The sequence below is a fragment of the Argentina silus genome (assembly GCF_951799395.1).
Source record: "Argentina silus genome assembly, chromosome: 7".
Lineage (NCBI taxonomy): Eukaryota > Metazoa > Chordata > Actinopteri > Argentiniformes > Argentinidae > Argentina > Argentina silus.
The window spans coordinates 11,895,051-11,919,960 of NC_139661.1; the positions used below are offsets into that span (position 1 = coordinate 11,895,051).

The 24,910-nt window shown below is 45.8% G+C and overlaps 1 protein-coding gene across 2 annotated transcripts; it reads right to left on the reverse strand.

Annotated features, from left to right (window-relative positions):
* Positions 1 to 673: 673 nt before the first annotated feature.
* gas2l1 (growth arrest-specific 2 like 1) lies at positions 674 to 23,105 on the reverse strand. 2 transcript variants are annotated; one of them, XM_083673874.1, is made up of 6 exons: positions 23,012 to 23,105; positions 21,860 to 22,845; positions 12,727 to 12,834; positions 9,645 to 9,741; positions 8,451 to 8,754; positions 674 to 6,309 (listed from the first exon to the last, which is right to left on the reverse strand). In XM_083673874.1, exons 2-6 carry the CDS (start codon positions 22,553 to 22,555, stop codon positions 4,233 to 4,235), a joined length of 3,282 nt encoding a protein of 1,093 aa, XP_083530000.1. In that variant the 5' UTR covers positions 22,556 to 22,845; positions 23,012 to 23,105; the 3' UTR covers positions 674 to 4,232. The 2 variants fall into 2 exon arrangements, with proteins under 2 accessions (XP_083530000.1, XP_083529999.1); XM_083673873.1 differs by lacking the exon at positions 23,012 to 23,105 and having other exon boundaries at positions 21,860 to 22,901.
* Between the last annotated feature and the right edge of the window lie 1,805 nt (positions 23,106 to 24,910).

The following is a 24,910-nucleotide window of genomic DNA, read 5'->3' on the forward strand; positions in this document are numbered from 1 at the left end:
CCCTCCCACTGAATAGCTGTCATCATCATATGATTTTACTTCCGACTTCCGCACTAAGGCAATTTGACCAGTGTACTCGAATTTTAGGTGGTAAAAGCAGACAGAGTAGGCTACCCATTATTTCTAAAAATTAAAAATGTTAATTTTGTGAGAATAATATATTTTATAAGTGTGATCATTCTAATGTAGATCAGAAATGTTTGATAAATGATATCTACCCTAGGCTGTGGAGATTTATTGACTTATAACCACAGCCTGTTTTAGAAATTCTTATTTTTTATATGAATATACATGTCATGTATTTTGAGAATAAACACAAGTTATCGGCCTATCCAAAACTAGAAGTTGTACAAGATAGATGAAAACTTTGTCTATTTATCTAAAAACGTAAGAAACCTCTGCATCAAAAGAAAATTAAGTGTGATATTCTATCCTATGCTATCCTGTCCTGTCCCATCCTATGCTATGTAATCATGTCAAATGGTGTTTCAAATATAGTGCATAAACGGATTGACGTTACCATAAAGTCACCAGCATCTAGACTATAGTAGTTCTTCCATAGTTCCAGACCAGCTGGGCAAAGGTTCATTACATTTTTCACACAACCCTAAAAGTTACTTCAAATGAAGAAAAGTAATAAGTGATAAGAGACCATACAAAAAACTAAAAAAAATCAAAAAAAACTGAGGAACATATTTATTACAAGAACAACTTGACAGCGATTCATTTTCAAGGAACAGTGAAGTCTTGGTATTGCAGTATTGCTATTTAATACAGACAAATTCCACAATGCCAAGCACTCGTCAGTACATTTAACTGTCATTGTATAAGAGAAGATAACATAATAACGCTTAAACAACAATGAAATCAATTCTGATGGACATTCAAATGTAATGTGAAGCTCAGTTTCATTTAGATACTTTTTATTATGCCATTTAGATACAATTTTCAAAGAGAAAAGAGAGATAAAGAGACAAGTGGGTGAGTCATGACATTCACAAAGTAGCGTTGGGTGAACAAAAACCAAGAATACAAAAGAGCTGACATGCAACTTTGCACCCTTCTGAGAAAGTTTAACAAGATTTGCAATCAAATCTGAAATGACATACCCATTACACCATGATTTGCTTCAATGTAGTCAACAAAAGCTCACACTACTGATACAACCTTTTTCTGACACCCCTCTGACCATCATGCATATGTTTCAATATTCAAAAAATATTCCATCATTAAAAAACTTGAAAACAAATAATATTTTAAACAGACACTTACATGTAAAAGCAATTCAATTAAATGGTTAAACTTCTCATAGGGTCAGAAGCTCAGAGCAGAGCCACAGATACAGTATATAGCTCTGTCAGGGGAGAATTCAAATTAATCATGGCTAGTAATGGAAAATGCTAACATTAGAGCCTATTTATGGCAATGAAGGTTCAACATAAAAATGAAGTGGTATCTTTGAGCAATTTAAAGGCTAGGCAGTGTACTATGTATGTGTTGAGGCGTCTCTTTAACGTGTAGAAGTAATACAAGTTGGCTAATCATTTGCAGTTGAACAGGCTATTTTCCTTTCAAGAGTGCTCCCTTTACATAGTACGAGGCAAAAATGGAGTAATCAGGTTATCATAGAAGCAGATAACGGCATCTGGTGTATTGTAACTATTTGGTTGATGGGTGGAAATGAATTGGCATGATAACACGTAAAATCATAAAAGCAATCTTTCTTGTTCTCAAGCCAACGGAAAGAGATACACTGTATGAGAAATATGTTCAAAAGCAGAGTTTAGTGTATACCCCCTGGTCTCTGTGTCTGCAGAGATTGGTAAGGTCTCTTGAACCTTGTGCATCACTAAAAAATAGGAGATCACCACACATGCACAGTCCAATGGTTGTAGTGAGCCTCGTCATTTGTCATTTTTGTAAATCTATTTTGGGCCCTTCTCACTCCCTTTTCTCTACATAGAGCCCATTCAGTTCCACTTAGAGCTACAGCTGTCACTCGAGACCAAAAAGGCTTCGATTCATAAATAAATAAATAAATATGACCAACATCACTCCCTTCTTATCTTCAACACTACCTTCCCAAACTGGACACCTGGTCCAAAAACCTAAAGAGTTTCCACTGAAATGTACTTCACTGAAAGACACACACGCACACACAAACTCTTTCCACTCTACTGATGCCATCCATTCACTGCAGCACAGTCCTTGCCTTTCCACTGTGTTTACAAGCTCTACAGCCCTGTTAAAGTGCAACCACCACAGGAGAAGCATCGCAACCCTGTCCCACTTTGTTATTGAAATGATCTATTAGGCAAGGGTCTAAACTTGGGACATTATCCATTATTTATGTGCTATTACACATACAACCACTCAAGCAAAACCTAGCCATATCGGTAAGCCATCAAAATGTCTCCTGCATAACATCATAATCATCTACTCCCCCATCAATCCAGGATACATTTACAACATAAATAAACAAATAAAAATAACAAATTCAACCACTAGATGTCACTGCAGATTATTGCATGAGAGACATGGTTGACGAATATGTTCAATGTATTCATTATAGAGTCGACTGAAATCAAAGAATGATGCTTTTTAATCAATCTCTCCTTATTTGGGTATGGGAATCTGTGGCTTTTGACTGCTATTAATGTGAAGTCTCACTGGGAGCCATAGGTGATAAAGTATCTTTGTCACATTTGAACAGTAATGTTCATTATTGGCAAAGGTTCCCTCATTCCATTTAGACAAGAGTAGAGCATTCATCTAACTGGGTGCATCCACTTACATTGAACAATTCTACATTTTGAGAAACTGGTCGTAATGGCAATGAAGTTACACTCAATAGAGCTAATGGGTGTTGGGCACTAATGTTCTCAAACTTGTATACCCCACACACACACACACGCATGCATGCACGCACGCACACGTACACACACGCAGACGCACACGCAGACGCACACGCACACGCACACGCACACACTTTTAAGGCAAAGGGAATTGTCAAGGCATTTCCAACAGCAATATTGCATAGCTAAGGCAGCATAGAAATCCATACATCGAATATATACACATTTTATATTCAATACCTGTATATACACTATACCCACATTTTTTTGAAAGTATACACATACATGTATACTATATACACATGTACACAAATTTACACATTCATCTTTTGTACACATATTTTAGTGTCGACTTTCAGGATAAGACATTGGTCATTGGAAGAACTCAACGTTGCTGTTTCAGTGACAATGACACATTATATAAGCATTCAGATTCATATAATCTTACTCTTATCCCAGACTGCTGTTCAAACATCGAAAATAATGTTAAAATCTTACATAATACATTTTCACACTAAAAGCTTACAAATAAATCAGCAAACATCACTTAATCAGGGCCACATGGATTGGCTGAGAAAAAGTGAAATCATACAAACATTTATGGCAATGCACAATTCAGGATGTAGGGGGGTTGGTGGGGAACGATGAGTAGTAGTGCACATAGTGGATTATGTAGTGTGTACTGTATCCATTGTCTATGAAGAATATTGTATCTGTGTTTGAGTATAATACATATAAGATCTGTAAAGATATTGACAAAAGGAGAGTAACAGCAGAGGGTTGATTGACTGTATGGAGAATGAGAGAGAGAGTAATTCTAACGGTGCACTTTTCCTACTGGTATTTTGACAATCAAGGCAAACAGAGATGCTATAGCATACTCTGTCCACAAGAGGGACTGACTCCATGCAGTTGACTCCATGACAGTGTTCACATCACTGCTCCTGGGGTTCTCTCCTCATAGCCCTGGCACTTCACCGTGCCCCTCAGCCATGCATATGACAGCACATATGCTCTCTCTCTATGGTGGCAGCAAACATGGGGTTTTCACAACAATGTCTTATATATTAGACACCTTATGATTGACCAAAGCATACCCATACTAACAATAAAGCCATCACACTAAAATAAAAGTCTAAAATTCTGGATTGATCCTTTGGTAATAAATAATTAGGCTTACAGTGCAAATAATACAATGGGATACTGAAACCCCTACAATTAAAGATGGAGATGGGCCAGGCTACGTGATAAAAATAGGGCATATGCGCCATGCTCTAAAAACAGTCTGTTGCCCAAACTCCAGTGTTTTTTGACAGTAGTCAGTTTTCCAATGACAACAGACCATACTGTGTCATCATTATCATCATCAGTTTTCTGCTACATCCAGGCCTCAGTGTCCAGGCTCCCTGACTCTACAGAGTAGGAGCGTTCCCTGTTGCCCATGGCAGGAGAGCGTGGCTGGGGATGGATTAGGTCAGCGAAAGCCTGGTGAAGGGCCTTGTGTGAGGCTGGGTGGCCATTTGAATGGGAGCTCTGAGGGGACTGTGGTGGGGTGTGGAGGGGTGAGAGATTGCCGTGTGCCTGCAGATCTCTGTAGCTGACTGGGGTAGGGATGCGTGACGGGCTGTTCTCTGGCCGGTTGTCAGTGCGGGGTCTGATCCTGGGCCTTAGCTTGAGCTTGTAGATGGAGGGCACCCTTTCAGACTTCTTCTGCCCCCTCTTCTGCCGAAGGACCACACCCCCATCTGCATCCCCATTTGCCTGGGGTGGAGGTGGAGGTGGAGGAGAGGAGCCCTCAGAGCGTGGATCACTCAGGCTGAAGCACATGGAGGAGCTCTCACTGGAGGAGTCCTCTTGGAAGGAGCAGTCCTCAGATGGGGGCAGAGGCAGGGGTGAGGGACAAGACTCTGGGGGTGGCAGATCGTCGTTGGGGTCTCCATCTTCCAGGTCATAGGGAAAGCTTGGTTGGTGATCCTCCAGAGGGACATCTCCCTCAGGCCCTGAACCCCAGCCCAGCTGATCCTGCTGGCTCTCCATCAACATCTCAGATGGAAGGCCTCCATTCATGTTCCTAGTGTGGAAAGGGGGATGTGAGGGGGGATGGCTCAGTGTGCTACTGAGCTCTGAGTCTCTCGGGCCAGGCAGGGAGGACAGGGGCTCCCCTTCCTCCATGGAGCTGGAGATGGCAGGGAGCTTCCTGAGACTTCCACTACGCCCTACCCAGCGCTCCGGCTCTGTGTGCCCACCATTGGGTAGTCCGCCTGGGTTGTGGCCATGCAGTGGGGCCAGGGTGTCCTCCAGAGAGCAGTGGTGTGGGTTAGTTCTCTTGGACTCCCGGAGGTTAGGCAGAGCTCCCACTTTGAGGGAAGAGGTGGAGTTGGAGGAGGAGTTGGAGGAGGAGTAGGCAGAGTCAGTGACGTTAAGGTCAACGGATGCAGGGGCTGTGAGGGTCCCCTGCTGTGGGTGTGAGGAGACAGGCAGCTGCAGAGGGGACCCTCCTGGGGCTCTACTGGGCCCTCCTCTGACATGCTGCGTGTTGGCCAGGAACTCAGCCTCAAAGCTTCGGTAGAGGTCCTGCTCCTTCTGGGGGTCCAGGTTGGGAAGCATCTGGAAGCCAAAGCCCAGCGCCTCTCCCTCAACCTCCTGGCACTCAGGGCCAGCCCACCCCCTGTGGCCCCGCCCAGTGGACCGAGGGCCGTGGGAGGTCCGGGGGGAACGGGGACCATGGTGATAAGAAGAGCGGGGGGACGCGTGAGGAGAGCGTCGGCCTGCCTGGGAGACGGGGGGCAGAAGTCTGCCCTTCCCCACAGAGGGGGAGCGTGGAGCGGGTGGTCTGGGAGTCACTGTGGCCTTCTTACTGGGGCTGCTGCTCTGAAGCCCTTTGAGAGGTGAGCTGGAGCAGGAGGAGGACTGCCTCCTGGAGAAACCTCCACCGATTCTGGGGGAAGCGGGGGGCGGTTGTTTGGCTCTCAGGTCCTCTCGTCTGTCAGAAGGTGGAGGCTGAGGGTCCCTGTGCCGAGGAGAGGGCCCAGGGCTGGCGTCATTGGGTCGACTCCTGCTGGGCACTTTACCCTGGCTATGTGAGCGAGGGGCCTGGAGTCTCCTTGGTCCCTCGGGCCCCAGAGATCGGCCCCTGTCTCCGCGGGTGGCCCTGGGCCCGTCAGAGGGACCCTGTGGTGGGCTAGGTTTGAGTATGGGGACAGGGCGTTCTCTGGAATGGCTGCGTGCACGAGGCATTGGGGGGCGCAGGGCTGGGATCTGACCTTCTGCTCCGGTCCTCTCTATCACATGCCTCCCCTCCTTGCGGTTGACTAGTAGAACCACCTCCTCTCCAGAGCGCCTGGTGCCCCCGAGAGATATACGACCTCCTCCTCCTCCTCCCTTAGAGGAGGTTGTAGAGGAGTCACTGTCCCCTGATAGGCGTCTTGTCACTGGCAACAATGATTCCTTCGATCTACATCATACAGAGGAAGAGAGAAGTTACTAACATATACTTTTTTATACATGCAGAATACATTGTATGTGTTTTCCTGTTACCTTTTTGAATATGTGAACAATCCTCAGTGTGAGAAAACCAACTTGATAACTGAACCCACCATCAAGTCCCATAGTAATACTGTATGTCAGTGTTAACACCTCGGCACTGCCTCTGTCTCTGCCTCAACTCCACCCACTACCCTGGAACTAAACACAGTCTACCTCCAATCCATGACGTGACCTTTTACCTGCGACATTCAGGGGTCATGAGGAATCTCCCCCCTGCCTGCTGCTACACAGACTTACTGACTCACGCGTATGGTAGAGCTGGGTGCTTCTCGGAACAGTGGTCTGTATCAGGCTGAGGGATTACAGGGAAGATGAGAGCAAGTGGGGGCAGGATTATAGGGCCTGTGGATTTACTGACCCCACACACTGTGCTGCCCTCCCAGAGCGCACCACACCACTCCACTCCACTGTCACGCAGCAGTGAGCCCCTCTGGACAACCAACCATCTCACACAGCTACACTTCATAACTTACTCTTACTACAAGTCTAACACTATCCATAGAGCTCTTTAGCAGTGGCCATAATATGAACCACATACACTCACTGAACACTTTATTAAGAACACTATACTAATGCTGGGTAGGGCCTCCCTTTGCTCTCAAAATAGCCTAAATTCTTCGTGGCATCATGCTGGAAGTAGCCATCAGAAGATGGGTAAATTGTGCCCATGAAGGGATGCACATGGTCAGCAACAATACTCAAATAGGCTGTGGTAATCAAGCGATGATTGATTGATATTAACAGGCCCAAAGTGTGCCAAGAAAACATTCCCCACACCATTACACCACCTCCACCATGAGAAGGTGTACAGGTGTTCCTAATAAAGTGTTGAGTGAGTGTAGATGTATTTGTCAAGAGTAGTGATATTATTCTGTATTATATCCCCACACTTTATTGAAATGTTTTAATTAACATTGTCTTCTTCCTAAAACACACTGTGGGGCCATAGTAAACAAAAATAAGACTTTGGAGACATTGGAGGCTTTGGTGCAACACAATAACATATCAAGGGCAGCAAAGTTAGTTAACAGTGAAATACTGATGCATTCTCATGTCAAGTTTGGACACATGAGACCACATGGTGTTTTCTCTCCCAGATTAGCCCACCTGTTGACCTACTTCCATCACTGGGAGATCTGGGAAGGGGAGTGGGGGGGGTGTGAGGGTCAGATTAGGCCTTATCTAGTCTGGTGCACTTGAAGGTACTGAGCCACCCTGAAGGGGTTAACCAGCAGGCCTCTCGCCTGACGCCAAGCCTGAGCCATCACTCAGTCCGGAAACTGAACCACTCATTGGCCAGGAGCCAAAGTAAACAAGCCCTCAGATCCTAATTGTGTTAAACAATGGCGCCTCCACACACACTGACGTATGAGGGAGGTATGTGTTGTGAGACCAGCTCAACACTCAACGGACATTATGAGGAGAGCAGAGGACTTTTAACCCCTTTACAATCCAGCTACACATTTTATGGGCCATAACATGCCAATATGCTGACTGTCCTGACACTACAGGGGAGGGACACATCAGCAGAGAGAACAATGTGTTTTCCTTCCCTGTAGAGAAAAGCCGAATTCATTCCATCAGCTCAGTGCCTTGGAAAGAGAGAAGAGAAACATCAACAGCAACAATGTTGAATCTCGTCCAAGTTCAGGCAGTCATTAGCGTAATTAACCCAGCCATAGCAGAAGAGAGGGGGGAGGGGGAGAGAGGGAGGGAGGGGGGACAGCAGCACCCTCACCCAAGGTGTCTGGGCTCCATCAGGCCACCAGGAGGCAGAGTGGGATAGCTGGGTAGGCTTGGCTGTGCCAGGGGAATGTCACCTGAGATTAAATAAATCTTCCTGGTGTAATCTGTCGCTTCCTGGCTCTATTGTGTGTGTGTGTGTGTGTGTGTGTGTGTGTGTGTGTGTGTGTGTGTGTGTGTGTGTGTGTGTGTGTGTGTGTGTGTGTGTGAGTGAAAGAGTGAGAGATTAAATGACAGTTGGTCGTGAAAGAAGGATCAGTTGGTGGAGACTAATTCATAATCATCATACAACACATACACACTCACCTGAGAGGGTTGAAGTGGCGGGGTTCAGAACGGTCCCGTGGTGGACGTGGGAGCAGGGTGGGGGTGCGTCCAACACTGGAGTCTAGCTCAGTAGAGAGAGAGGGGTGGTGGGAGCGCCCAGGCCGGGTGGCTGAAGAGGGAGCACATGGGGCACAAGGAGGTTCCAGGGAGCGCCTGTCAGGAGGCTTGTAGGGAGCAATGCCCTCGTTGCGCCAGTGTGGGCCGGGGCTGGTGGAGCGGGAGGAGTGGGCGCTGGAAGACTTGCTGTGGGCACCGCTGGCTTTGGCCTGGTGGTAGCGGTGAGCTGCAGGGACCAGACACAGACAAACACATGGTTAGGGGGACAGACGCCAAAGATAACCAGAGCGACTGTCCAAACAGCCAGGGTATCAGAAAAGACAACAGACATCAATCAGTGTAGAAATAGACGCACAGGGGATCATAGTACTTAGCAACAGCATTGCTACATTGCTAGAGACAGAGGATATGCATGTCTTCTGACATCTCTCCAGTAGGGAAATAAACCCTTATTGTCTAACCGATGCAATTAGATGAAAGATAAGCTGAAAGACTGATCTTGACTTTTGGTGTGCAGTTTTGCAACGCTGAAGATCTGGAAAACCTGTTACATCTATATTGCTTGTGACCTCTTATGGGCTCGAAATGCAACACCAAGCATTACTTCAGCGTCAGCTGTCTAGACACAAGGCCACTGACATCATCACTTTGGCAGCCGTGTGGACTCATGGATAAAGATGAGATGTTCCTACCCTGAGGCTTCAAAGCCCTGACACTGGGCAGTATTTCAGTATGGCCTATTGAGATAGGGTAAACATTAACTGATATGTATGGTTATGACAGGTGTCATGTCAAGTTTATGAGGCTGTAATGTGGGCTTTGCGGTCATAATCTGACAGGCCATTGACATGAATTAGGTACAATTGCAGTATGAAGACTGGGACAATGAACTGTAGAGCATAAGGAACTGGTCTTATTATAACAACAGGGATGTGTAAGCATTACACTGTGTGATTCAGCACCATTCCTGACTTCAATTATATCAGATATAACTGCGTTGTTCAAATGGATACAATCGTAAGACAAGTTGAGTTAGCTATGAGGTTGCCCAGAATGAGATAGTGTACAATGAGCCTGTTTTGGAACAAGCTAGGTGGGAACAAGAAGTGACCTCACCGAAGGCAGCACAGCGGCAGGGGTCATGCTTATCCAGGTAGTGTTCTAACGTGTCCCAGCCCCCGCCAACACGCACCATCACATGGGTACGAAGGACCTGAGGAGAGACAGAGGAGACGATAAGGCTTTAAGACATGCACAAACTTGGCCTCCAGCAACACATGCACCATCATAATGAAGACACACACACACACACACACACACACACACACACACACACACACACACACACACACACACACACACACACACTGCTTCAAAACAGAAGTGATGGGGAAATCTATTGACACACTGCAATGCCACACAGACTGCAGATCTAGTCAATAGATATGCAAATCCTACAAGTGGGGCAGCATGCTGAGCGGTTGCCATGAATCCCTTCCTCCTGCCCCCAAAGTTACATAACACTCCCATGTACCCCTGCCTGCATCGCCTGCCTGCGTCCCCTCCCCTCCCCCCCCCATATCTCCCCCTTCTCCCACATGACCCCCAGCGGCTGCCATTATGAGCACAGTTCATCGCCATGCCAACACACAATTAAAAGGAGAGGGGAGAATAATAAAGAGCCATACTGCTATGAAAGGCACTCTTTTTTTTCTCTCTCTCTCTCTCTCTCTCTCTCTCTCTCTCTCTTTCTCTCCCCCTCTCAGCTGGCTTCCCCATGCTTTCAGAGAGAAGGGGGGTGAATTAGCATGGTAACAACTCACCCCGCCCCCCCTCTTTGCTGTGATTTCAGCTAGAGGAGAGGAGAGGAGCGGAGTGCTATGGGGGTTGGTGTATCTACCTCCTACGCTCCTCTGTTCACTGAGGCACACACAGACCCAGAGTATGAGGCCCACAGAGTCTCTCTCCCTTCAGACAGATGCAGTTTGAGTAGAGCCAGTATATTTAGCCTGATGTGACTGTCCCGTGGCTGTGGCCTCTTCTCTGGGTTGTATAACCAGTTCTGCCAGCCACATGTTTCAGGGGCTGTGCCAGTGTATCTGAGGGCAGGGAAGGCAGGGCCATAAGGGTGCATCTGTGTAGGTTGGCAGGGAGCCTGTCTGCACCAAGTCACATGCCATGCTGTGCCAAGGCCTCTCTTCCACAGGACACAGCCCTGGAGAGACAGGCACCACAGACTCTAGGGATCAGCAGCAGTACCGTATGTCGGCTTCTAGTCCTACACTGATGCTCCAGCGCCTGTCCTCATACACCAATCCGCTGTCAGACTTCTGTCCTCCTCTGCCTAACCCCTTTTTCAATATTTAGTCCTTTACTGTTCCCCAGTCCCTATCTAAACTGTCAGTCCTGTGATGGTAAACTGCTAATGTTCTACTGTCAGGTCTATTGTCTATAGCTGGTCCACCAGTGAAGTGCCTGACATGGACTAACTGGGAGAGGGAAGATAAGGGTGACTTGATTCTCTGGGACCGGTGAAGCTCTGTTTCCCAACCAGCCATGGGGATCCCACTCTCTACAACTGTAAAGAACCAACCCGTGTTTCTATGGCAACAGCGAACAGAGACTACTTGTAATCACAATTGATATTGTACCACAACTCAATCCACTCCTCCCTTGTACGGGACAACCTCCCTGGGGATGCCCGCCTCATTCGCTCTCCTCCATTTATCTACCGTTTTCTCCCTCACTTCCTTCCTTTCCTCCCTCTCCTCCTCTAGCCTCCTCGAGTCCCTTGTCAGGCCCTGGCAGCTGAATAGGGGCCTGTTGGCTTTGATGGTGGCTGCCAGCAAGCTAGCTTCCTCCCTCCACATGAATAGGGAAGCGTGTTGGCTCCACTAGTGGCTGCTAGGGGATATGCATAATCACTGCCATCCTCATCGAAGTGGGCGGAGACCGTGTGGAAGAGGGTTAATCTGACAGGCAAAAGGCTTTCTTACACATAGACTCAATCTCCAGACAGGCTTTAGACTAATAAGTGCAGCACGCTTTTAACACAGCCACTATACTGAAGGTAAACACCTGACCTGCTTCTAGAAAAGCCACTACACTCAGGTTCAACATACTACACATTAAAGACACTTCTAACACTGGAAATCCACTGCATACCAGATAGCTAAACACACACAAGTGAGTCCACATGACAGGCTTTATCAGAGCCACCTCCCTGAGGTGTAACAGCACACCATACATGTTAACATACACACTATGCTTCTATAGCACCTGCATGACTCTCTGGTTTAGACTTGGGGGATCTAAGATAGACTTTCAAAACAAAGTGTGAGGGAATATTGATAGCATTGACAGTAAGGTAGACATATCCTGGAAAAGGATATGATTTGGAAAGGTATCGGTTGAGCCCATTAACTCAGCGGGGGTACATGGAAGGTAAGTGAAACAGAATCGATCTATCAACCACAGCCAGCCTTCCTGCAGAGGTCCACAGGGTGAGATAGAGTTGCATTGGCGACTCTTTCGGCTGAGACCGAGACACAATCCAGCAGAAACAAGCAGCAGGCAAGATAAGGGCCCGCACAGGAAATTACCCAAAGCTCTATTTCTGTCTCTCTGGGCCAGGGTGGATGGGAGTAGTGCACTGGTCATAGGTCAGATCAGTAGAGATTATAAACACCATGCTGACTGGGGCAGAGAGAGACCATAGTACTGTATATAGTTCAGTGTGCTTTGATTAAATCAACCAGCTAGATAATTTGGCAGTTGATTTGTATATCATGTATACAGAGCATGCCTGTGCAATAACATAAGCAGCCATCATACAAGTAGAAGAACACAAAAACTATTGTTTTGCCATACTGCATTTTCATGTACATCAATCAATATAATGTTCCAAAAAATTAAAGAAGCAGAAGAACACATTTGACACTCCAAATGAAACTGCTACAATGCTCTAGTCTACTATTTACATCTATGCAAAACATATTTAACGGTTGAACTGCTCCCCTTACAACAATAAAATATAATCTACAGAGGCATGACTATGAGCTGTGATGATCACACTAAACCTTCCCATGGACTCTTGAACTGCCTGTGTTAAGGTATGACCTGCTGAAGTCAGATTACTCATGTAGACAGACAGACACACAGGCAGACAGACAGGGTGGGGTTGGTGGTCAGGTCGTACCCTGATGAAGATCAGAGCACTGGAGTCTCCCACTTTGTACTTCCCCTCTGATACCTTGGTCATGGGGAACTGGGCTGGGCAGGAGCAGCGGCCCAGAATCTCACGCACCTGGAGAGAGAAGGAACAGAGACCAGTTTATCACCTAATGCAAAGGAAACATGAGACGTCATATTTACAGAACTACAGAACAAAGAACTGCAGTGGCACAAACAGCTCATTCTTTAAAACCTTCCCGGTTCTCCATTTCACCTCCTCCTACGAGATCATGCTTAGTCACTTCCATCATCATGACCAAAGCCTCTGTGGTCCTGAGCTCTGTGTGTCAATAGCCCTATGACTCTACTACACAATGATGAGACATGGCCTGCCTTGGCTGTGTGTGTGTGTGTGTGTGTGTGTGTGTGTGTGTGTGTGTGTGTCTATGCTTCCTGCAGAGGTTCCTCTGAGTACCTGCTGTGTAATGGAAGCCCCACCCATCCCTCTACCCACGGCAAGGTTCGCCTCATCTGCCTGAAACACTTAATGGAGTTCATTGCTGCAGTGCAAAAAGTCCTAAAAGCACACACGCTGAGCCAAACGAAACTCAAAACAAAGTGCGCACACACACACACATACACATACACATACACATACACATACACACACACACACACACACACACACACACACACACACACACACACACATAGCCCTGGCAACCTCCTGACCACACGGTCCTTTGATAGGCAATCAGGTGAGGCTGTAAGTAACTAAAGCCAGAGGGAGGGGATGACATCAATGTGGTTCCAGATGTGTTTTGAGTTGAGAGGGACAGCGCTGGGGCTGTGCTGTGTGTGGCTGGGGGTGCTTATTAAGCACTGAAGTCAGACAGAACTCTAGGGTGGGGTAAGAGAGGCCTGTGTTACATGGGCTCTGGCTCTCCCGGGAGTGGCCAGCTTTGAAGTTATTCTTGGCATCTCTCTCAGACAAAGGCGTGTGCACACTTGTCAACTAAGAGTGAGAGACTGAGCTGAGAGAGAAAGAGAAGGAGAGAAAGAGAGAGAGACCATCAACGTCACAGAGGACAAAGACAGGCAAACAAAACAAGGACAATGGAACACTTCTGTGTGTGTAGACTCATGTACTGTACTTGTAAACACTAACACACAAAGGAGAAAGGTTACAATGCAAAGCAATGAGGTGCACTGAGACAAAGCAATTCAGATCAGGAAAGAGTGAATGAGGTTGTGGAATACAGTTACCATCCATATACTGTATTGTACATTTACTGTCGCAAGAAGCAGCAGCAGCCGTTTAGGTTATGGCTTGCCTCCACAGTGGGTGTGCTCACTGTGGCGAAGGGCTCATTTTCCAGATTATGGCTTATTCAAGAGATTAGGGAGAGACCTTGTTATTTTCCCAAAATAGCTGTCTTTATTCCTCATACTAATTAAAGTGAGGGTGGAATCAGTGCTAAGTCTCAACATCTCACCTGCTTCTCTCTGGCTACATGCTAATCCTCAGCCTCCCCCTGTTCTCCTCTCTCTCCACCAGTTTCCTTCCTCTTTTATCTCTCCCACTTGCCCTCTCTATTGACTGTCTATCAGTCCCTCTTTCTGTACCTCAGTCTCTCACTGAGCTTCTCCATGTCTCCTCTGCTCTCTCTTTCTCTGACTGCCGTTTCTCTTCTGCTTGCTCTCACTGCCTCGTTGAGTCTCCTTCAGTCTCTCAGTCTTTCTGTCAGTCGGTGGACAAGCCCTGTTTGGAAAACATCCAGCCAGTGAGTTAATGGAAAGATCACCGTGGCAACAGACACACACAGCCTTACCCTTCCTTTTCTAGCAGAACAGTTTGTTTTCTTTTTCTTTCTTTAGTACAGCCTTTCAGTCCTCTCCAGTCCCCCAAAAGGACACCTCCCACAAAACCTTTTGGCTGAGGTCATACATTTTCCTCCAAAGGAAGAGGGAGGTTACAAGACTTGAGGGTTGTAAATATACAGTGATATCAACCCTGTTATGAAAATGTCATTCAAACATACGGCCCGAGACTAAGCTTACAGGGCTTATGTTAACATTATCTATAACAGCATTGAGCTCTGTATCTGTTTAAATATCACTTATCCTGCTTGGCCAAGTATTCATTTTGTGGAATGTAATTGCATCACCTCTGTGAAAATGGTGCATATTCCCTTGTCAATAAGTCAATAATGAGCAAATGCACACACACACACACACACACACACACACACAGACACACACACACAAGCGTGAGACTAAACACAGATTTTGAACAGTGCTAGGGGAGGAGAAAGGCAAGGTCACGCAAGAAGCATGCGGAAGTGGAACTGGAGCACAGCAAAAGCTTGGGGATGAATTATGGATGGATGCCGGTCACATGGGGAACGTACCGGCCCAGAGCTGCAGATGTTTGAGACAGAAAAAAAACAAGGTCTACATCTGCAGCCTCAACCCAACAATCTGATTCCAACAATAGGAATGCACTGCAATATTCTCAAGATCATCTGGAGAATGTTCTGAAACCCACACTCTCCTTTGGTCATCTCTCAGCAACGATAGTGTGATGAAAGTCATATTAATCAGTGTTTCTGGATCTGTTTCCAAGCAGGGTGTATATGCAGGATAGATGTTTTGTTTTTCTTCAGATAACTGAGGCCACCCCATATATGTGGTCTCTGATACTCAACTCAGTTTGAGGCAATCAACTCTTTATTCCCTTCCTTCCTGTCCCACAAACAGTCAGAGGGTAGTCCGTGGAAGAGATAAGTCGAAGGGTGTGGCTTGTCCATCCCCAGGGGATACACAGAGGGAATGGGAGCGGGGGAAGAGAGGGGTTGAGATTGTATGTCAAGGATCATTCCTCAGCTGCAGTAAACTATTCAACAGACTATGGAGTGGAGGAGTGTCATGGGCATGTTGACAGAACCTTAAAAGCTGTGAAGTGCTATGCTGATTTATTGATCTTTCAGCCTCAATGCTTTGATATGGTTCTGTACAGCTGAAATTACCACAGACATGCTGATAAGCTTTTGCTTGTACACATTTTCAATAAAGACAGGATAATGCTCCAACTTCAACAATCCAACTGAGTGATGCAACACCTCACAAAAGGGGATTTCACATCCCAGGTATTTTGGGGGGTTGATTCCTGTCCCAGAAAGATGAAATCCTGAGGGATGAAGGACTGATTAGATTATCTATTATCTAACGTAATGAGCAGCTCTCTAACAAATTACATGAAACAGCAGAACAGGAGAGACATTCCAGTCGTTTCTGTAAATCCTTTCTATTGGGTGTCTTTAGAAAAGATTAGACTTTTTCCAACACAAACCGGGCCATCAGATGAGCATTGGAATCTCAGATACTTGGAAGTGAATCTAGGATCGAGGGAGTGCTTGGCAGGGAGGAGCATTTTTGGAACTTCAGGGGAGATTACACCTCCAGCCTCTCATGCAACTCTGGGTCCAATCCAAACATATTGAGCTGGCCTCCATCAGAACCCCACACAGAGAAACAGTTCCAGTTATCTTAGTAACCTGTATTATGAGGGACTCAGGTTACACAAATGGCATGCATAGCTGAAGTTGGTAGAAAGAGATACCTCTTAAATGTCTTTCGTTTATGTAGAAAAAAGGACACAGTTGAACAAACATCCTGGGGCGAAGCACCGTTGGAGTGATCATGTGGGTACAAGTACAAACACTCCCTATAGTGTTCTAACCAGACAGGCTAGACCAGCTGAGGACGGTGAGGTTATGAATGTGTGTTCAAATCAGTCCCTTAGGAATATGGACAGAATGTCTACTGCCTGGAAATAAAGTGTATAATCATAATTTAATTTCTTTACTTGGTCATTGATGGAACCTTTCAAAAGACGTCCAAGATTTTAGACAAGATACAGCTGTTGCCTACCATGGAGAAATAAGTTAACATCTTTGCTCAAGGGAAAACAGCAAAGAGCTCTATCAAGGTTTTAAGATGGTATTGTTTTAATGAAAATCCCAGTCTATCCTCTGACCACATGACGACCAGCCTGCTAACTGAAAAACAAGAGGCAGCCCAGAGCTTTGAATGGGACTGGGAGAGGACTCAGGTTGAACACAGGTAAACCAGAGGTAAACAGGCCGTGAGAATGCTGACTGCACTGCACTCCGTCATAATGCATCTCACTGCCATGCAAACAGGACACAGTTCAGTGACAGATTTGCATTTTGTAACTGGCTACTATACTATTCAAATTCTGAAACGTTTATTCAACTAGACTGAAACAAAGTACAGAGATGGGGATATCTACAGTATCTGATCTATCTATTGGGAGGATCAGCTGTTCTCAGATCTGTAAGAAACACATCAGTGGTCAATTCCAGGTCAAATATGGGGTGTTTGTTTAAACTGGTGAGTTACTCTATCCACCCTGGTGAGACTCAATACCAGTTATACAGAATACCGTAGTGCTGTTGCCAGCCCAGTGTTAAATGAGTTGATGGCTATAGTGACTCCTGTTCTGATTCTGTCAGGCTGCACCTGAGATTCCATGGGCTCAGCTATGAGGTGCACAAAACACAGACCAAAATGCTGATTTCACTGTAATGTTGTTAGACTCTGCAATGATGAAATACAACATACAACTTAACAATCTGTGGAGTCAGCTCTTTACTGTGTCCTGCTGAATGATGATATGTGGGGGAGAGATAGATACATACTTTGGAATCTAATAAATGGCACTAATAAATCACCATTAAAATGCTAAAACACTTAGCCAGTATGCACTGATCTCATGTTTAAAACATTTTCAGGGAGAGAGTGTGTGTGTGTGTGTGTGTGTGTGTGTGTGTGTGTGTGTGTGTGTGTGTGTGTGTGTGATGCGGCAAACAGAAACACTGAGACATGCAAGGGCAAAGTCTATGAGCCTGACCCACTGCAAGCCATGATGACCTACTTTTCTGCTCTCTCACACATAGACACACACTCTCTCTAGTGCTCAGTCACACCCTCCCTCTTTGTAAAATCCATTACAGTCGGGTTTACCGGAGTGTACAGTAAAGACACTCGAGGCAGACTATCTGTTGTGGTCTTTCTCTCTTTTTTCTGAATGCATGAATTGGACCATGAGGCTAATGGAGCAGAGTGGTCTTAAAGACATATTTCCCATGTCACCTTGTCTCTCTCTCTCTCTCTCTCTTTCCACTGGTGCCTTCCTCTCTTCCTGTTTACCTCCAAGACCATCAAGGCCCATCCGTCTATCTCAGTGGGAGATGACAGCCATAGATTACAGCATTGGCAGCGCTGGCAGCCTCTTCCCCTCTCCTCTCCCCTGCCACCAACAAAGCATACTGTTCTTTGCCTTATCGGTACCAAGGGAAGTAGGTGGGGGATGGGATGGGGGCTGTGGATGGGCGGGGGGTTGTTGTGCGTTTATGAACTAAACAGAGACTGAATGCTGAAGCCTGAGGGTAAGGAGAAGACACATGAGGCAGACAGAAAGAGAGATAGAGAGGGCGAAAAAAGCATACAAAAGCATCCTTTCAGATCGCTCCCAGGGGCTGCAGTTGTTGTCTTTGATGCCGCATGCTGGCCTGCAATATCTGTGCATGCATGTGTGTAAAGCATGTATAATATGGCTGGTATATGCATCAATGGCTGAGTATGTTCAATGTAGGTGTTATTGTATATGTACTGTATACAAGACTGTATCAGTGTTTATATTGTATGTAGGCCACTAACCCTAGGGCTTGAGTGCTCTCCAAGGCCACAGTTGAGAGAACAACATGCTGCAAGGCCAAGAAAACACACAGAAAGGGTGTTTGTGTAGTTAGTTTTGCATTTTTCATAGCTCTTGGTATGTAGGTGGATGTAGGACCTATCTACCAGTCTCCTATCACTATGCTGGAGGTAGAGAAACTATGGGATAGTTGAGAAAATCCTCTAATATAAATGATAAACATTGTCTATACACATGCCAGCTGTTACCTATATCATTGTAGACACCTCTACAGGAGAGGGAAAATGAAACACTCAGGAAAATGAAACACTCCATGTCTGCTTATCTCAGAATGTGTATTCAATAGGCGGAATGAGGTAGGAACTGGGGGTGGGTAGATGAGTGTTCTTAGGATGGCATGACGCCTGTCACTTCCTCAACCTTGAGTGGAAATGTCACGTCACGTAGTGTCTGTGATGATTAAGAGCTGAGAGACAGGGTAGTGGGAGCCAGTTAGTATTTACATGAGGGCTGTGTTGTAACATGGGAAACAAACAGAGGTACTGGGCTAACTCCAACCACCAGACACAACTTGATTCTGAGATATGACACCTATCTGGGGCGTCATCGCACCTCCTAGACATGCTACCTGGTCTGGGTGTGTGAGCGCACAAACTGAAACACCTGTTAGATGTCAGGCCCCTGAGTTATGCTTCTCACCTGTAAGTCCTATATATAATTTGACGGTTGTCATACATTAAAATAGTAATCACACAAACATTTGTATGCGATAGTTGAGAGACAAGACTTAAAGGAGCATTGGGAGAAGGTGGTGAAAAAGTGTTATAACCCTGGTGATACAAACTTGCTATGATCATTGCACTGTAGAATATCATCTGAGAACAAGACTAGTTAGTTCACACCCAGACTGCATCCTGATCACCAGACAAATAGGCTCCTGCTCTCTGCTTTGTCTGCCATTAAACTACACTACAGGGCTTTAATAATGAATGTGCATAATACCAGGACTCAAGAATGAATAGAGACACTGGATTGTAATTGATTGATCATTACTTATGATAAACCCTTGAACCAATGTCTTCAGGATAGACATTTTATCAATATGGTTAGACGATGGTAACCGATTTCGAAGGGACCTTCTAACCCAGAGATTTATAGCTAAAAAACAAATGTCACTTTCCTAAGGACTCTTCTGTTTATCTTCCTTCGAGAGAGAGAGAGAGAGAGAGAGAGAGAGAGAGAGAGAGAGAGAGAGAGAGAGAGCAAGAGAGAGAGTTTAAACATCCTGACATGCCACAACCTCAGCATGATGCAGGTAAAAAGCCCTGCCCGCATGACTGACTGCCCTACACACTGGAAACAGGGCTAGTGTCACAGCGGTGGACCAATCAAATTATCAAGCCCTTCAACTTTCTTACTCTCCCTCCCTCTCCATCTCTCATGACTAGAGGCAATGGGGTTTCCAGTAATTACACAGGCAAGTGCAATGCATTACTGGTGACTGAGGTTGTGGATGACGCACAATGGCAGGGTAGGGGTGATTCAGTGGCTGGGTTTATTGATTGTTATTAAATCAAAACCCATCCCGTCGTATAGAAGTAGGATTTCAGTTAATTTACTGGTCCACAAAGTCCGGAAATTGTGTGGCATTTACTGCCTTTAGTGTCATTAGAGAGAGGGGGAATGATCCAAGGTCAATTCTGAAAAGAGGAGAAATCAAATACTCTTTCTACCGATCCATAGACCACAAATGGATTTCAAAGAGCTGCAATCATTTGAACAGGATGCTTTGGCCCCTCAACAAGAACAGGGCAGTGCTGTAATGCTATACTCTTTGATACTAGGACTTGTGACTTATAACGCTGCCTCCCTCCTCTTTTTCGTGCCCTCCTGGTTTCTTGCTCTGAGAGCCTCATGTTGCTGATGCAAGCAGTTCTTTCCAGCACACAGGCATTCGGTTCAGGTGGACAGGGAGGCTTTAAAGGAGGCTGAAATGTGTGTTGTTCACTCAGCATGCACAGTGAGTCATACTGTTCTGATTCAGACTGTTAATAGTAACATATAATAGTGTGCGCTACCAGTAATGAGTGAGTGTCTGGGCACTTTTAGATCAGAGGCGCGTAGTGGTGATACATAGTGGTGATACGTAGTGGTGATACGTAGTGTAAAACCTCCCTCATACACTCTCATACGACAGTACATGGGTGTCATCCAGCATGTGTTGCTTGACTGTCTGAGGAGGACTATATAGGGCAAGTGTGCATGAGTATGACTGCTGACTGTCTCTCCCCCCTCTTCCTCCCCTTGTGCCTCCCAACTCTGGTGTGAAAGGCTGCCATTGTCCTCCCTCCGCTCATCCGCACAAAAATATTAACTCCTCTCCACTCATAACCCAAGCACGTGTTTAACTGGCCCATGTCTGCCCGTTAGTCACGGTGTTACTAACAATATTTCTAGCAGTGATAAGTGGAACAGCCAGTGGAGCTGGACAACCCAGGGGGTTGTGGATTCAAATTCCAGTGGTTGGAGACCTTGCTTAAGACCCAAGGGCTAAGATGATATATACCCTTTAAATGTAATGGCCAAGTGGTAACATCAAGCTATATCATGGGTAATATGTTATATATAACACTGTTAGTTGTGTCCATCGACTACATTGTATATTAAAATGTTTAAAATACTGAATCGCCCCACAAAGACTTTCAGTAGGCTCCTTTGCAAACTACCTTGTAGGCCCTGTCATTTTACCCCCGGAAGAATCCATGACAAATGTCACTGGCTGCCTCTAACCTTTCTGTGCCAGGGTGTGAGAGAATGTGTAGAATTAGGAGCCAAATACACACTGGCCCTGATCTGTGAGGCAGCATTCATCTTTAACACACTCAGAGGAGCAGGGCTTATGACACTGTCATGGCACGGAGAGGAGTGTTGCAGAGAGGGTCTTTACTTTTGACACAGTTCTTAACTCAGGGAGGTTATACAGGTTAGACCTGCTGCTCCTTCAGTTGTTGTTTACTTCTCTGCAAGGGCACAGGGGTGCATCAATAACCCATGATATTAGATCATCCTAATGAGCAATGCAGTTAAGGTTATTAAATGATTTGCAGCGAAACAATCTGACTAATTCAATAAAAGTCCAGCCATTTGATTTGATCACGATGTTAGTTCATTATATGCCTACAATTACAAAATTATAATACTATTGCTGTGTGGGATCTCATGTATTGTACAACATGGAATAATGTATTTAAGATGTCAAATAGGCTATATCTGCAAACCTATGGACATTGGTTAGCAAATAATGAGAATTACGTGCACTGAAATGCACAGCCTACCTTTCTCCTCGCCATTTATTAGCATGTATTATTTTTGCAGCATTTATCAGCAAGTTAATATATCTATGGTGTTAGCTTACCAACTCATCCAAGTTCCGCATATCACACAGAACCCTTTTCTGTTGCCAATGGGCAAAAGGTGGAGGAACGGGTTCATCCACGCTCTCCTTCCGACTGAAACACCTGCTCGGGGGGCTTGGCTCGATCTCCGGCTCCCCTGACTCGCCCGGATCCCGCAGGTTCTGCTGGTCCCGGATCTCTTCTTCTATCTCCTCCTCCAGTTGGATAAGCATTGGGGCCAACATACCAAACTTGGCCCCGCGACGCGCCACCTCCAACAGGCAGAGCACCAAGTTCTTCTCGTTGCATCTCTCCACCAGGTCGTTGGTCTCGAACATCAGAACATCCTTGATCCACAGCTCCTGTCGACACCAGCCGATGAAATTTGACACGTTGTCCCGGGCCAAAAAAGAGCCGGGAACAACGTTGCGCGACTGAAAGACCACATCCTTGCTGGGCATCCTCAATGACTGTGCAGCCTCCGGGTACTCCAACTGGAAGTCCAGCGCAGCACGATTCACGTTGTTGGCATGCCGACAGAGGGCACAGCCAGTCTCCAACCCTTCCATAAAGGTGTCCGCCGATGTATCCAGGTCATATAGCGTGTTCAACCACTCAGCCAGGTCCTCCTTCATGGCATACAGGTATTCCTCACTGGACTTGAACGGCCTGATGCTTTTGGAGGCGGCAGACTGGATGTTACTCTGATCAGCCATATTGTCGGAATATGTATCAATGCAGGCTACTTAATATTAGGCTACCCGATTGTCTCATTGCATAAGCGCTCTCCAAAACCGTATGGAGCAGAGCGAAATAACCTTGTCGACGCACCCATGACAAGTTGCATGTGTGGTATCTCAATCGAAGTCCCTGAAGAAATCCTTTGTATTGTCAAAGGAGCATATTGACATGCGAGGCAGCCGTGGCGCGTGGATGCGTTTTCCGGATGTCTGCGCGATACCCGTTTCCTTTAATGCGCGCATCGCTGTTTCTCACGGAATTCCAACTGCGGGAGAGAGAAACCGGAATGGTTATTGGATAGCCATCGAGATACACACCCACGTTATAATTCCTCCCGGTAGCCTACCCAAGATCGTCATACTCATATGCTAAACTAAATTTCACTGAACGGTACAAAACGCAGCTTTAAAACCACCGACCACCATACTGACCAGTAGGCTATAGACTTCACAATTCACAGCCGTTCAACGTCGTTCCCCCTCATTATTGCTTTGGCCCATATTCCACCGCCTCCTGCTCTTAACATGCTGACCTGCTAGCTTAGACTAGCAGAGCGATTCAGTGGCACATCCCATTATGAAGGGATAAGCGCCGGTAGAAAAAAAAACTTAACCCTTATACTGCCTAACCCCATACCACTTGAGTGAACACTGGGATTGAATCATAGGCATGTAAATTATGAATATGCAATTGAAGTTGCAGGTCCAACATTGGAGATTATTGTTTGGCCTAAAAATCTATCTATGCCCAATGGCCCTACGCGCGAACACCGGTACTCACATCACTTGATTGATCACTTGATCACCTGGCGCGCGACCCGGGCATATATTACGCAGAGGTTACTGCATTACCTGCTGTACTGTTATCAACTCGTGAACACAATTGTTTGTGTGATAAAATGGTTTTCATCTCAATGTTTACATTCACAGTCGCTTACGTGAGGGCCACTTCACCCGAACATTTATGCTGTCAGGTGTTCTGACAGCATAAATGTTAAGGTGAAGTGGCTCATGCAGGTAGCTATGCCGAACTCGACAGACCGTTAAAATGTATCTCGAGGAACGGTTTGTCGGCAGAGTATAAATCGAAACGGACCTCAGAACAAAAGGAGCAGTTAAAAAGTCGAACCTAGCAGCCTTGTCGTTTCCACACACCCTTCCTCACTTTTTTAGTCTCTCTGATCGCTGTCTGTCGTGTTCGAACACGTCTAGCCTAAAAGACACAAGCCAGGGAAAGAAAAATTGTAGCCTAAACAGACAAGCAAAAACAACTGGCAAACATCGTCAACAAGCTCTCACATCCGAAGACTGACAGAGGCAAATTGAGACATGCCCATTTTATTTAAACAAACTGATCCTACCTTCAGAATATCCACATGTTAACACCAACATGAGCTACGTAGTACAGAATGTAGTTTAACTGTGGAGGAGAAGCAAGTTACACACGTTTAACTTCAAAGATGGGCAGCAACAGTTACAACAGGCTACCCTTAGTTTGAAACAAAGTATCACAGCTGGCATAGCGTTGCGCGTGGCACAGGGGGTCATTGTGGTGGGAGGTGAAAGCGGTTACATTTGGATTCTTACGCAAATTATTTTTCTGAAGACATGAAAGCGCTGCAGGCAAAACTATAGACCCTAAAAACGCTCCTCCATCCTTGACAATAGTGCTTTTAACCTGAACTTTAAACGAGCATGTGCGTTCCTGTCATGATGGGGAAATCAGTGAGATTATATCCTTAGGAGTCAGACCAAACTGTCATCATGAAGTTGACATTTTCATATCGCTATGCCTGTCAATATACGGGGCAGGCCTACCTCTGCTGTAGACCCTGTTAAATATAATATAAAAATACATATCACTTTTAGTGTCTAAATAGTTGGCTACATATTAATCTCTCCTTTTTGGAATTCCAATGCCTTCCCAACTAGTTTTCAGACAATGACAGATGGGGCTGCAGCCATACCATGCGGTTGGACCTGCACATGCTCTGAACGTGTTATCATTTGAATTTCAGCATGGCCAAAATTAGGTCCCTTGTTTATATTTAAAAAAATATGTCTGTTTCTTTAAGAGAGGGAGAGAGGGAAGACAGAACAAGAGAATGAGAGAAAGAGACGTTGGATGAGATCATTTTCTAGGCCTGGATGAATCAGCTTTTCTGTTTGACTCACACAGCTTCAGCACTCAAGAACAAATGGCAGTCCTCAAGGCGTCAGCTGTGATTGTGCTTCTTCCAGAGAACTCTTCAGTTCTAAGTTTGGCTGGAGCATATGATATCACAGGCACACATCTCACTGCCACAACTATACAGCTGTGCAAGTGGAACA